Source organism: Carcharhinus amblyrhynchos, chromosome 19 (genome assembly GCF_965287045.1).
Source record: "Carcharhinus amblyrhynchos chromosome 19, sCarAmb.v2.hapA, whole genome shotgun sequence".
In the NCBI taxonomy this organism is placed as follows: domain Eukaryota; kingdom Metazoa; phylum Chordata; class Chondrichthyes; order Carcharhiniformes; family Carcharhinidae; genus Carcharhinus; species Carcharhinus amblyrhynchos.
Window position 1 is genome coordinate 23,795,722 of NC_137342.1, and position 15,139 is coordinate 23,810,860.

Here is a 15,139-nt window from a genome sequence, read left to right on the forward strand (position 1 = left end):
CTTGGAACGCCGGTACTGGATGGGAATGTAGCGAGTTGATCATTGTTACCTGCAGGAAGCCCTCACACTGCCAACAGGGACACTTACCTGTGACCGTTGCACTGCTGAAGCTCACCGTTACTGTACCCAGGGGGATTTCCTTCAGTCGAGTCGCAGTGAGAAGGCACCGTTAGCTTCATCCCGAACAATTGCAGTGGTCTCCTGCTACGACTTGGGACTACTGTTCGAAGAAGAAGGGACTGCTACCTGCTTACAACTTTCTAACACTCCCAGCCACCACTTCTGACATAGAAACCCAGGGCAAACGGGAACCCTGAATTAATGTTTGAATTTGCACCTTAAGAGTTTAGTAGTTGTAAATTAACCACTACCACTGGCATTTATTCTATTAGATTTTGATGCCTTTTTTTTTCAGCCTAGCCTATTTGAGATTTGTATCGTATACAGAGTAAGAAAATGGCTTGGTCCAGCCAACGTTTTCATTGTTTTCTGTTGGCTGGGTTGCTGCTATGTCGTCTGTCATCAGGGTATGACAAGCTTTCGTGCCCCACTTGCAAAAAGATAGCCAGCAATTTCTTAAAGGTGAGTGCATATCCTGTTGTTTTTTCAAAGATCCTGTTTTCACTTCCACAGCACTTTTAATGAATATTTGGGCCAGTGGCTTTTGTAGATAGACAATTACTATTAATGACATTTTAAAACTAACTGATAGGACATTAGGGTTGGTAAATCTTGATACTTGTTATTATCTGGTGCATTTCCTTGGTCACTACAAAATATCAAAATTATGAAGACAGTTAACTAGTTTAAGTGCAAAACAAAATAACTGGCACCATGGTTAGTACTACTGCCTCGCGGCCTGTGTTTGATTCCCAGCCTGAGTCACTGCCTGTGGAGCCTGCATGTTTTCCCCTATGGATTTTCTCCCATAGTCCAAAAGACGTGGGTATATTGGCTATGCTAAATTCTCCTTCTGTGTTCCTGAATAGGTGTTGAAATGCAGCAACTAGGGGATTTTCACAGTAGCTTCAATGCAGTGTTAATGTAAGCTTCCTTGTGACACTAATAAATAATCTTAAAACTTGAAATAAAAATGTTCTAGTGTCAGAAAGTTATTGTCTTCAAGAAATTCATAGATGATGTAAGAATGTTTCAACATTCTGGTGAATGCCTGGTGGAGAGATGCAGGGAGCAGAATCTGAAAGTTAGAGCTAGACTATTTAGAGGTGATGTTATCAAATACTTCAAACAAGGGATAGTTTAAAGATGGAATTCTTTACAAAAAGCTGTAGCACAATTGGTAGCACTCTTGCCCCGAATCACAAGATTCTAGATTAATGTCTAACTTCAGGGTTTGAGTATGTGAAAGTAAGGACGACTGGTGCACTTTAATATAAGACATTAAGCTAAGGTCCCACCCCATCTGCTGTTCATGGGTGGATGTGAAAGATCCCATGATGTTCTGGCTAATATCCCTTGAACAAAAAGTCATTATTACACTGTCCACATTAATAAAAAGTTTTGGTGGAGTGCAGTCTGTGATGCTGACAACAGAAGCTGGAAAATGCTATTGAGCCTATGTTAATTGAACATTGAAACAACGTGATAGTATTTTAAGTAAGTAAATTAAGGAATATATAATCGAGGTGAGCAAATTGAGTTAAGATACAGATTAACATCAATCTGATTGAATGGCATAGATTTAAGGAACTGAATGGCCTGCTGTTCTGTTTTTCGAACTCGCTGTTATGACAGGCGTTGCAAGTGTTGAAGACTAGTTATGAACTCCAAAATGAATTATAAATGTCTCTTTCTCAATGAAGTAACAGAAGATTCAGCAAACCACATTGACAGTTTTCTTTGTGATGCAATTGTGTGTAAGTTTACCTTGCTGAAGTGTTTGATTGGCTTAAGGATCAGTATTAATGAGTGGTTGCGTGTCCTGAACATTGTGATAGTGTTTCTTTGAACTAAAATTAGCCTGCTTTATATCGTTTGAGCCACATCAGTAGAATCTTGTTTAAACAGTTGTTGAACAGATGAAATACCAAGGAAACAATAGCATTTGAACTTGTCTCCAAATATTAGTTACTGATGTAGCATATATTTTAAATGCATGTGTTTTCTTAAAATAGATTTTAGCACTTATACTAGAGTTGAATTTAACACATGGTGCTTAAGACTTTTGGGGACTATTTGGCCAAAGGTTTGGTATTCCATAATATAGTTAACTAGTTATCTGTGGGATCTTAACTTTGAGAGTTATGGAGTCCATTCATTTTCTAGAGGAGTAGGAGTGTTGAATGGTTTAAAAAGGAAGCATGCAAATGTGCCACATTCTTTTGTACACCTTATAGGCGACTACTGATTTTTATTTGAGTTATGATGGTGCATTCCATTTCTGTTAACTAACTAGCCAGATTTGTATAATAATGAATGGATATGTGAGGAAAGGAAGCATCTTTGTTGAAAACATCTTTCAGCATTTCAGCACCACATCTAGCAGCAGATGCTCACTAGAGCGTCATTTACAATATGGGTCCCTCAGTATTTTAAATTCTGAGAAGTTTCTCTTTCAAGTTTCAAAAAAAAAGATTCTGGGAAAGTTATTGTATAAAACTTGGAATTGAAAAATGTGAGGTGAGCATTTCCTATCTTCATAATTCTTTAGAAATACATCTAGGAAGCTCTTTTGCATACCCAACAAGTAAACGAACTCAAATTAATTTAGGGACAAACTAGAAGGGGCAGCCCCCAAAAAGGAAGGGCGGACGGCCCGAACAAAAACCAAAGTCGAAAGGAAACTTAAAACATTAAATCAAAATGTGATTGTAAGGGTCTGTAATACACCCCAGCCCCTGTGGTGCCCAGCGGGCACGGAATGCATCAACTGTGCCTGTGGACACCGCGTGCTCCCTCTCCAGGGACATCTGGCCACGAACATAGCTGTGGTAGAGGGACAGGCAGTTGGGATGGATGGCCCCGTCGATCGCCTGCTGCCGAAACACGTCTAGGAATCTCTCTCCCTTCCCAGTGAACATGCATTGCAGATAAAATAAAAGCTAGATATGGGGTTAACGACTGAGGGCAATTGATTGCATTCTTAATCTTGAGAGTTGATTGAGAATTTGTCTGATTGAAACTTTTGTGTTTGGGATAGGAGCACGAGGTGCATAATCCCCTCATCAAGTGATTACTGCTGTGTATCAATGTGCATTGATAAACTAAAATGTGGTATTAATTTTTGTCAACAGTTAAATGCATGTGTTGTGCAACTGGGTTAAGTAAAAGAAAACTTTTGCAAATAATCAAATCATGTTTCAAAATTAGGGTGTAGAAGATACTTCGAGAAAGAATTTTGGAGGTGGAAATACAGACTGGGAAGAACGATATTTGTCAAAATATGAATTCAGGTATGTATACATACAGATTTTAACAAATGGTGTTTTGACAGTGACTGCATTTTCAATACAAACAAGTGAATTGAAGGGGTAGGAAAAGATCAGGTGGTCTGTCAAGAATGGATGTAGGTCAGTAATTCATTAACTCTCATTTTGACTATTTATGTTTTTGAAAATTGGAACTACACAAACTAACTCCTGATCTAAACAAAACCATCCTTCGCTTTTTTCTTTTTTTTTAGCCCTTTACTTAAATCTTATCAGTCCCATTTCTGTAACAATCTTTGAATGTATTTTATCCAGATCTGGTACCCAATAATCCTTGAGCTTTCCTAATCTACCAAAGATGACATTGCTATCTACTCTGATATTAATGATAATTGATACAAACCAATACCCATCTGGAACTTAAGCATCATCCAGAGGTGTGTGAACTGATGCAAAAATGTTATTGACATCACTTACATTCAATAATAGAGGTACATAGTGTCGGATGAAGCATTTCTTTTTTTTTCTCTTCTTTCATGCGATGTGGACATCGCAGGCATGGCCAGCATTGGCTCCCCATTCCTAATTGCCCTAGAACTGAGTGGCTTGCTGGGCAATTTCAAAGGACAGTTAAAGTTACCCATCTTGTTATAGGTATGGAGTTACGTGTAGGCCACACCTGGTAAGAACGGCAGATTTCTTTCCAAAAGGACATTATTGAACCAGATGGATTTTTATGACATTCGATGATAGCTTCATGATCACGATCACGAAGACTAGGTTTCAATTCCAAATTTTATTAATTAAATTTAAATTTCACTAGCTGCCGTGGTGGGATTTGAGCCAGCAGCTGGGCCGGTGGATTACTGGTCCACTAACGTTATTACTATGTCACTGTCCCTCCTACAAAATAGATTAAACAAGATCAAAAAGAACATTGTGATTGGTGTTCTCTTATATAATGGGTCTGATTTAATATATCTCCCAATCAAGCTTTTCATTATGATTGGATTTCTGTTATGTATTAGTCTGTGCTGAATGAGTGAATGATTCCAAGAACTCTTGATTTGTCTGTCCGTTTGACTGTTGCTGGAAAGATCAGTGTAATGAATTTAAAAAAAACACTGAAATGCTCAATAAATTATTTATTTATTTTGTAATGTATCCTCAATAATTCTAAAATAACTTATTCCCATCTCTTGTAAGTTCCACCTATGCCTTCTTTCAATCTTGTCTTGACTGTTCACAGTCTCTCTCAGCCCTCCAACAACTGGCTTTTCATATCTCTTGTTCCCATGCAATCTACTTAGTTTTTGCTGTTAATCTGACTGTTCATATACAGTTGTTGAATTTAATAGGAAACAGCAACGATATAGCACCTCTCACGCAGGATGATGGCTGAATGCTTTGCAGGATGGGATATATGTAAATATAAACCATGGGGAAAGGGGAGGAAGAAAATGAATAGGAAACTGAAGACAGGGTTATCGATTTTTGACAGCAAGGGAGGTTCAAGGAACTGGGGAGAATGTGCCAGAAGACTGGAATGTCGTCATTGAAAAACTGGCTGCTATTGACAGAACACAGGGAACAAGAGATGTGACACGGCAGTTGTTGGAGAAGCTGAGAGAGTCTGCGAATGGTTAAGACAAGTTTGAAAGATGGCGTGGGTGGGGCTATCAAGAGATTGGAAAAACAATCTGTGTGTTTATCAGGTTGACAAGTTGAGCCAGTGGAGTTTGGCGAGGATGGGATTGCAGGACTTGGCTTGGATCAAGGAGGTTGCTGGAACCAGATTATTAGATAATTTGAGTCTGGAATTGAATGTCTGGACTAGATTTCTAGCAGAGAAGATACAAGAAAGCTGTCTTGGTAATGTGTGGGAGAAAAGCTGAGCTTGAAGTTGAGTGAGATATCATGGTTCCACATCACTCTTTGTGTCTAAGGTCGGAGTCCGGAAGTTGATGAAATTCAGGCCTGAGGTACTGAGATGCTGACTGGAGCTGAAAGGGATGGTCCCCATTTTGCTCATCTTCTAAGGGAAGATTTGCCAGTTCAATCTGGTTCCTAATATTGGTCGAGCAATTTGAGACTATGGTAACAACCTTTGGGTTAGTGAAGGTGGCATTGAAGTAGTACTATGTCATCACTAATATGGGAGTGGCATAGTGGTTAGCTCTGCTGCCTCACAGTGCCAGGGACCCAGTTCGATTCCTGGCTTGGTTGCTGTCTGTGCGGAATCTGCAAATTCTCTCCATGGGTTTCCTCTGGGTGCTTCGGTTTCTTCCCACAGACCGAAAGATGTGCTGGTTAGGTGCATAGGCCATGCTAAATTCTCACTCAGCATATCCAAACAGGCACCAGAGTGTGGCAACTAGGGGATTTTCACAGTAACTTCATTGTAGTGTTAACGTAAACCTACTTGTGACACTAACAAATAAACTTTAAACATTTCTAGATAATCTACTACAGATATCACGTAGACAGGAAAGACGATTCTGTATTTTTTAGTTGGTGTTTTGCACATCTTAATGGTTCTTGGGTTGATTAAATACCCAACTGTGTGTTACAGATTATAATGAAGCATGTAAGCCCAACCATCTGATTTATGATGTTTTGTTGACTTGTCCTTCTAAGTCATCTCAGAAATATCTAAAATCACTTCACATATAATAAATTCCTTTGATCTTAAAAGTTGGGAAGGCTGAAGCTATTGTCTTTAGTATTTGACCCAGAGATGAGGTTTCTCCCACGTATCCAGCACACGTCACACTCATGGCTAACCTCCCACATTCTACCTTCTGTAAACTTGAGGCCATCTAGGGCTCTGCTGCCTTTGTTCTTCTTTGTGCCAAATCGTATTTTCTCGTCACCCTTGTTTTTGCAAACCTAATTTGGCTCCCAATTAAGCAGCACTTCAATTTTAAAATTCTTGCCTTTGTTTTCAAATGCTTCCATCGTTTTGTTCCCCCATCTGCGTAATTGCCTCCAGCCCAAAACTTTCCAAGGTATCTGCATTGTGATTCAGCCTCTTGAGCATTCCCAATTCTCAACACCTTAGTTATGACTGTAACGCTACATTCTACGTTCTCTCCTCTATGAATGGTATGCTTTGTCTGTATAGCATGCAAGAAACAATACTTTTCACGGTATACTAATACAATAGTATAATAATAAATTATTAGTTTGACAATAAATCAAATCAATTTTAATCACTCCTCCATTTGTGGATGTCCATTTAGCTGCCTGGGCTCAAAAACCTAGAACCCCTTCCTAAATCCCTCTGCACCTCTACCTTGCTATACTCGTTTAAGACATTCCTTAAAGACCTACCTCTTTGACCACGCTTTCAGTCATTTACCCTAATGCCTCCTTAATGTGGCTCAATTTTATATTTTGTTTTGCCTGTGAACTTGAAACGTCATAATATTCAAGGCTATAAGTCAAGTGCTGGAAAGTGGGATATGTGTAGATTGGTCGGTGCACACTCAATGGGCTGAAGCTCCTCTTCTGTACTGTATAATTCTATGACTCTGACTCTTAACTGCCTTACGACATGTAATTATATTAAAGTAAATGCAAGTTGTAGTTGAAATAATTTCTTATGTAGCATGAAGGCCTGTGCTACATAATAAGTCACTTTGTTGTCAATTAATTGGATTAATTTCACTTACAATTGAGCTCCTGTAGATGACAGGGTACGTGTGGGGGGCGGGGTTGGAGAAAGGAGTCTTGCATATAACTTGTGTAAAAGGGTGATTCATAATGTAATCTTGTATCTAGCTATCCTCTCTGTTTATGTCAAGAAGAGTATATGTTTTATAAATGTTTCTCATGAAACTCAGACTAAGATTTTTAATTGAGTAGTATTGTAGAATTATTTTTGCTCTTAACTGTTCTTTTTAATTTAGTGAGACCCGTCTTGTGGAAATTGTTGAGTCCCTGTGTGAGCACTCTGAGTTTGAATGTAATCTCATGGTGGAAACTCACGAAGAGTATATTGAGCGCTGGTGGTTCACAATGTAAGTGTCTTTTAAACCTAACTTGTTTTGTCTTTATTACTAAATATACAACATAACAAATCCAACAAATCTTTATTTTGTATTAGTTGTAACATTGGGTAGATTTTTGCAGCCCCTCCTGCTGGACAGATTATCCGGTCCTACTGAAGCCAGTGGACTTCTGAAGGACTCGCTGGATTTTACAGCCCTGCCCCTGCCATGATGGGACTGTAAAACTCTGCCCATTCTCTCGTGTGCTTCCACACGTTTTTGCTCTTTCCCCTATGAAGCTTGCCTGACTCTGCACCCCATTTATTTTCTCCCATTCTTTTCACTAATGGTTGCATGTGCAGCCATTATGCCCTCAGGAGCTTCTGAGGTAGCTACCACTTTCTTATCACTTTGCTCTCTGCTTTAACAAGGAATGTGTCTTTTGATCCATTTTACTCCATCTCTAACTCTGTATCTGCCATTTCTTATCCTAACTATAAAGTATCTTGGAATGTATTCCAGCACATGAACACTGTGGAACTGCTGTGAGGTGACACTGTCCAGCAAGCTTTTCCTTTAAGGTATCACAGCTAACCTGACCCTGTTTCTGCCTGATATCTACATGTGCTTCCTTTCACATGAGCTCATGTTCCAATAGGAATTGTTGATAGTGTTTAGGAGCAGGGATTTTGGCTGTTGTTTTTCTTTTGATTCTATTCCCTTCAGCCCAGGGAGGGTGAGGTTAATTCAAGTGATCCACAATTGATCTAATTGTGATCAGGTAACTTGAAATAACTTGAATACAATCCAATGTCCAAGTCTTCATAGAAAAGTAATACTCTCATTGTTTCTTAGTTGAAAATCTGGATTCCCTCGTAAGTTGGTTTCCTTCAAGCCAAGGCCCCAGGTGCCACAATTTCTTCCTGGATCTAAAATATCCAATTTTCAAATTAAATACAAAGGCTGTACTAATTTTTAAGTCCTTAGAAATTTATTTTTAACAGTTTCTGGGGGGGGGGGGGGGGGTGGGGAAGACAGTGTCGGAGTGAAGAAGTTGGACAGGACAGAGAGTGGTTCCCCATGTGCATGAGGAGGTGAGGGTTATTTGTATTTATTATTAATGTTGGAGAGATTTAAGAATGGCTGTCCTGCCAGCGTGGCGGTAGGGGATACACCTCCAGCATTTTCTTTACTAAGTGCTAGAAAATATGGCTCTTTCAAGTTGGTATAGGCTCAGTGAGCCGAAAGGCTCCCTTTTGTGCTGTAACATTCTGTCTAGATGAGTAATTTGTGTTGCATTCACATTTGGAAATTTGATTAAACTCAATATCATTCTTTTTAATTACAGGCAGAAAAATCACCCCAATTTCTTCCTCTGGTTCTGTGTGGATACGATTAAAGTTTGCTGTCCTGCTGGGAGCTTTGGTGCAGATTGTGTTGGTACTGTCACCCTTTTGTGAGCATTATGAATCTCATTGCATGTAACATATGTGACAGTGTATATATGAAAAGCAGTACAACAGTGTCAGGTGACAGAATGTTGATGGATGGCTGTGTTAAACAATGTCTTAATTTAGTGGATTTTGTTTCTCCCAGAAATAAAACTCCTGCGCTTTATAAGAGGCTTCTTTTACAGTGTTAATGCACTAATTAAACTAGTGTATAATTTTGGGTAATAAGGTTATCAAGCACCCTTTGATTATCTTGAGTTGTATGCAAAACATGATGCTGACTGTCAAACACTATACTTGACCAAAGTAATGACCATACACTACTAAAAGCAACAATGGATCAGTCACATTCAGCCAGTAACAATTCCATGCTTTAGGCACCCAAATGAAGTTTCCGTAAAAACCTGTGAGTAAAAATTCTTCTTGACAACTGAATGGTTATCCCCCTCCCGTCCAAATTAATGGATACTTTTCAGCCTATTTTCTGTAATTTTACCTACTTCTGCAATTCATATGATATCATATCTATAGTGCAGAAGGAGACCATTCAGCCCATCAAGTCTGCACTGACAACAATCCCATCCAGGTCCTAACCCCGTAACCCCTCTCATTTACTCTGCTCGTCCCCCTGACACTAAGCACTAGGCTAATCAAACTACCCTGCATATCTATGGATTATTCTAATATAACACTAAGTATTTGCAGAATGGCATGACACCTTGTTATAAAATATGCTTTTGATGTATCACACAAAATCACTTCCAACATAATTAAAAGTGAGTGGATTTTGCAATGGGGTTATGGGGTCAAGTGCTAACATCCTGAATAAATAAAAGTGGTTCTCACTATTGAACTATTTGGAGCGGACTGACTGACATGACTGGGATGGGAGATTCCTTTTACTGTATTGTTTTTTCCCATAACATGTGACTAGCCTCCATAGTTATTTACAAATTAATTTTATTTTTCTCTTGCTTCAATTTTATTGCATCCTCTCCAGGGGCCAGTGATTCATGCTGGGGTATGGTTTCACTGATGCTGGCCGCCCTCAGTACCTCATCCAGCTTGGGCCATGTTCTCAGGTATGAGGCTTAAAATGAGTGTCACCTTGGCAATTTGACCATCTTAGCATATACCTTGCAACAGGGAAACCTGTTAAGTAGTTAACATCAGGGCTTTCCCTCCTCTTCCAGTCTAAGAGGCACTGATACCAAATGAAGCACATTCTATTGCACTCGGATCAGCTAACTCAGCAGGTTCAGAATTCACAAGAATGATCCCGGGAACGAAGTGTTCGTCACATGAGGAGCGGTTGAGGAGTCTGGGTCTATGCTTGATGGAGTTTAGAAGGATGGGTGGCGGGGAATCTAATTAAAACTTACAGAATACAGAGAGGCCTAGACAGGGTGAACATGGAGAGGATATTTCCACCAGTGGGAGAGACCAGAAATCAAGGGCACAACCTCAGAGTGAAGGGGCTGAGATGAGGTGGAATTTCTTCAGCCCAAAGGTGAACCTGCAGAACTCATTGCCACAAAGTAGTTGTGGAGGACAGGTCATTGAGTGTTTCTGAGATAGATAGATGTTTTTGAGTTTCATTGTGAAGTGGTTCAATGCCCTTTTAGGTAGGTCCATAGATAAGTGCAGTGTGTTTTTGAGTACTATGGCTAAGCAGCTGTCAGCTGGGATAGCATTGGGAGTCTAATATAGTAGGTTTCAGTGTGCATGGTCAATAACCTCTGCTTCTGCTTTATTGGCCATTGCTGGTAACCACATCTGATGTGAGGATTATGCACCAGGTCACACGTCACCAGATTATATAGTCCAACAGGTTTATATGAAATCCCAAGCTTTCGGAGTGCTGCTCCTTTGTCAGGTGAAGTCAGATTAACGAGGGAGCAGTGCTTCGAAAGCTTGTGATTTCAAATATAACCTATGACTATAACCTGGCGTCATGTGACCTCTCATCTTGTCCACCCTATTCCAACACTGGCATCTCCACGTCATGGCCACGATGTGAGGATTAGATTCAATTTAATGAATCCCACTGTCAATTAAGTTGCCATCATTCCTCTTACAGCTCACACAGCGTATTCATTAGGATGAGGTACTAGAGGCTGGTCACTAGTTGTGGAGCATTACTTCATTCTGCATCACTTCCTGTGAGGAGAGATTAAAATTATGGCAAATGTTGCTCTGAAGTCCCGGGATTACATGATTAGATCTGTATTTCTAAAGTAGTTAGTTATGTCTAATAAACTCTACTGTTTCAGAATGCCCTGGTGGTGCAGATAGACCCTGCAACGGCCATGGTTCATGTGATGGTGATGGTACACGGACGGGTGATGGCTCTTGTAGTTGCACCAGGGAGTACAAAGGAGAAGAATGTCTAGACTGTGCAGATGGCTACTACAGCGAATTTCGGAATGAAACCCATTCACTCTGCACAGGTAAGCTTCCGAGTTAAAAATATAAACCCCTTCCTTCAGTTAGTTCTTTTGCATTGCCAGAGCATCCCATTGTAGTTCAGCCTATTGATTCCTTGTTGATTTGTTATTACTAGATAAGTAAACAGACATGGAGTCAATGTGTACAATACAAGGTCTCACAAGCAGCAATGAGATAATGATCAGTTAATTTGTTTCAGTAGTGTAGCTGATACCACTTTATTTGGTACGGAAAATATTAATTAAATATTAACCAGCAGTTATCCATTTGATACTATCAAAGAAAACAACTTTTTTTATTCATTCACGCAGCAGGAGCGTCACTGGCTGACTATTGCCCATCCCTAGCTGCTCTTGAGAAAGTGGTGGTGAGCCTCCTTCTTGAATTGCTACAGTCCACGTGCTGTGGGTTGATCAATAATGCTGTTAGGGAGGAAATTCCAGGATTTTGACCCAGCAACTAAGGTTGTGGTTTGTCCCTCCTAAAAGGAAAATATTAATAGTTCCCACGTTGTGAGGAAAATGCTTCTGCTTCAACTCACTTTAAAGCTTTGTTTAAAAAAAACTTATGCTTTCTTCAAAATGGTGTGTGATTTTTCCAGGTTGTTAGAAAAAACTGTTGAGTGCAACGATTGCTTGGTTGTTATGTGTGGGAGAAATGGACCTTTGGACGTTCAGGGCTGATGCTGATGTTGCTTCTTTGCTTTACTTTGTAGAAGGGTGAATGCATTAACTTCCAAACTTAATGCTGAGCAAGCCTGTGCACTGGTTTAAAACCTTTTGTTCCCATTTTTGGTACTGTACCCAGCTGTGTCGTTAACTCCAATGCAACATTTCCCTGAACATGACTTGAGGTAGGACCCAAGATACCAAGAGTTTGGGTAGATGCATGCCTGTGCAGAAAAATGCAAGATATTGCAGCAAGAGAAGGCCTCGAGTGGACCACTAGGTGGTAGACGTAATTCAAAGTAGAAAACATTTTGGAGAAAATGAATCAAAAGCAGGTGAAATCTAGATGGTGGGATACTGAACGGAATGCAGGAAAAGGAAAACAGATTTGCATCTGTGTAGCACTTTTTATGGTCTTGGGATGCTCCAAAGCAGTTTACAGTCAAATGAGTACTTTTGAATTGTCGCTGTAATGACAAAAATGTGGAATCTAATTTACACTCTGAAGGCTCCCATGAATAGCAATGTGATAATCATAAACTGTCTTTGTGATGTTGTTTGCTGGATTTGAGGAAAAACCTTTGAGAGTGGTGATGGTTTGGAATGCACTCCAAACCAAACTTTTCTGGAAGCGTGGTGAAGTTGGGATGCTTCATATCCGTTTAAAAAGTACCTGGATGAGTACTTGGCTCACCATAACATTCAAGGTTATGGGCCTTCCATGCGTCAGAGCAGACCCGATGGGCCGAAGGGCCTACTGTAGTATTCTGTGATTTATCTTGGCCGGGGGGAATAGGTAAAGGGGTGAGGGAGTGTGAAGTGTGATATGTAGAGAGCCTGAAATCTTCCAAAACATCAAGGACAAAGTCCCCTAGAGTACTGAAGCTAGCCTTCTAACCAGCCTGCCTTAGCACTTAGCACCCCATGTCCTCCTAGCATCTGTTTCTGGTATGGGGGGAGGGGAGGAGGGAGAGAAATGTCGAAGAGTGGGCAAGCCTTGGGCAAGTCCATCCTGTAACCATGGGGTGAAAATCTAGCAATTTGTTGTGTTTTTTTTCAAGGTACTGGCAAGTTGGGAAATTTCCTGATCAAGCCACCTGCCTCGCTCACCAAAATCAGATGCTAGGGGTTGAAGGTAGTCTGGCAAAAGTGGGAAGTGATATTCATAAAGATTGGTGCTTGGAATATTGCATAAGCTACTCGGTCTGGAAGCAGAGGAAACGCAGCTTCAAAATCTGGGGTTGGCACCAAATTGGGGAAGACTAGTTAATGCAGAGGAGGACAGCAACAAGATGTAGGAAGATAATAAACTTGTAGAACGGGCACACAGTCAGCAATTGAGCTTCAATATGGATAGGGTTGAGGTGCTACATTTGATGGGAAGAGAGGGATGTCACGGGCAGACCACCAGGCATCAATCAAGGATGAGAATCGACAGTATATACCCAGCCCTATCAACCTTGAAGTTTTCCTCACTAACCTCTGGGGGCTTGTGCCAAAATTGTGAGAACAACCTCACAGACTGGCCAAGCAACAACCTAATATAGGCATACTTTTCAAATCATACCTTGCATATAATAGTTCAGTCACCACTATCACCACCTCTGGGTACGTGCTGTCCCATTGGTAGGATAGGTCTAGAAAAGGGGCATACAGTCAGGATTGATTTCTGTGGCACTACCACCATACTAAATGGGCTAGATTCCAAAGAGGTCTAGCAACTCAAAACTTGGTATCTATAAGGCACAATCTTCCAGTACCATAAAGCCAACAATTAAACCTCAATGAAGAATACAGGTGAGCATGCTAGGACCAGCACCAGGCATATGCAAAAATTAGTTGTCAACATACTGAAGCTATTACATAGCACTACTTGTATGCCAAACAGCAGATGCAGTACACAATAAACAGAGCTAAAAGGTCCCAGAATCAACGGATGCAATCTAAACTCTACAGTCCTGCCAGGCTTGAATGTGGTGGACAATTTAAGCAATCACTGGAGGAGGCTCCACAAATATCCCCATCCTTGATGATGAGGGAGCCCAGCACATCAGTGCAAAGGACAAGGTGAGGCATTTAAAACCATTATCAGCCAGTGCAGAGTGGGTGATCCATCTCAGCTTCCACCTAAGGTCCCCAGCACCAATAGATGCCAGTCTTCAGCCAATTTGATTCACTTAATGTGATATCAAGAAACAGCGTAAGGCACTGGATACTGCAAAGGTGATGGCCCCGACAACATTCCAGCAATAGTAGTAAAGACTTATGCTCCAGAACTAGTTGCACCCATAGCCAAGCTGCACTGCAACAGCTACAACAATGGCATCTATCCAGCAATGTGGTATGTTCTACCCACAAAAAGCGGGACAAATCCACTATGGTCAATTTCTGCCCCATCAGTCTCCACGGGATCATCAGCAAAGTGATGGAAGGGGTCATCAACAGGGCTATCAAGCAGCACTTATTCAGCAATAATTTCACTGATGCTCAAGTCCGGGTACTGTCAAGACCACTCAGCTTCTGACTTCATTACAACCTTGGTCCAAACATAGGCAAAAGAATGATGAGGTGACAGTGACTGTCTTTGACACTAAGGCAGCATTTGACTAAGTATGGCATCAAGGGACCTGGGAAAACTGGAGATATTGGGAATAAGAGGGAAAATGCACCCCAGGGTGGAGTCTTATCACACACAAAGAACAATGGTTGTGGTTGTTGGAGATCAATCATATTAGTCCCTGGACGATTGCTGCAAGAATTCCTCAGGATGGTGTCCTCACCACTTTGCAGCCGCTGCCACCCTCTCCTCCCAGTCTTCAGCTTCTTTGTCAGCAACCTGACCTCCATCACAAGGTCAAAAGTGAGTATCTAATCATCAGCAAACAATGCTCAGTATCATTTGCAACACCCCAGATGCTGCAGGAGTCTGTGTGTATAAGGCCTGGACAGCATTCAGGCTTGAACTGATAAATGACAAGTAACATTTTTGCCAAACAAGTATCAAGTAATGACCATCTCCAGAGAGAATCTAGCCATCTCCCGTTGGCATTTAATAGTATAACCATCTGTGTCCTGGGGACTGCCTCTGACCAAAAATAAAAATGGACCAGCCAAATAAATACTGTGACAACGAGAACCAGTCAGAGGCTGGGAATTGTGATGGGCAATTCGCCTGCTTACTCTCCAAAGCC

The 15,139-nt window shown here is 40.8% G+C and overlaps 1 protein-coding gene across 2 annotated transcripts in view; it reads left to right on the forward strand.

Moving 5' to 3' along the window:
• The first annotated feature begins 2 nt into the window (after window positions 1–2).
• The window catches only part of creld2 (CRELD disulfide isomerase 2), a 30,919-nt gene continuing 15,782 nt past the window's right edge, over window positions 3–15,139 (forward strand). For both annotated transcript variants that reach the window (XM_080207374.1, XM_080207375.1), the window contains exons 1-5: window positions 3–582; window positions 3,331–3,413; window positions 7,301–7,411; window positions 8,730–8,821; window positions 11,106–11,282. In XM_080207374.1, the coding sequence (XP_080063500.1) occupies window positions 457–582; window positions 3,331–3,413; window positions 7,301–7,411; window positions 8,730–8,821; window positions 11,106–11,282 (589 nt within the window). In that variant the 5' untranslated portion in view covers window positions 3–456. The remainder of the gene's footprint in view (window positions 583–3,330; window positions 3,414–7,300; window positions 7,412–8,729; window positions 8,822–11,105; window positions 11,283–15,139) is intronic.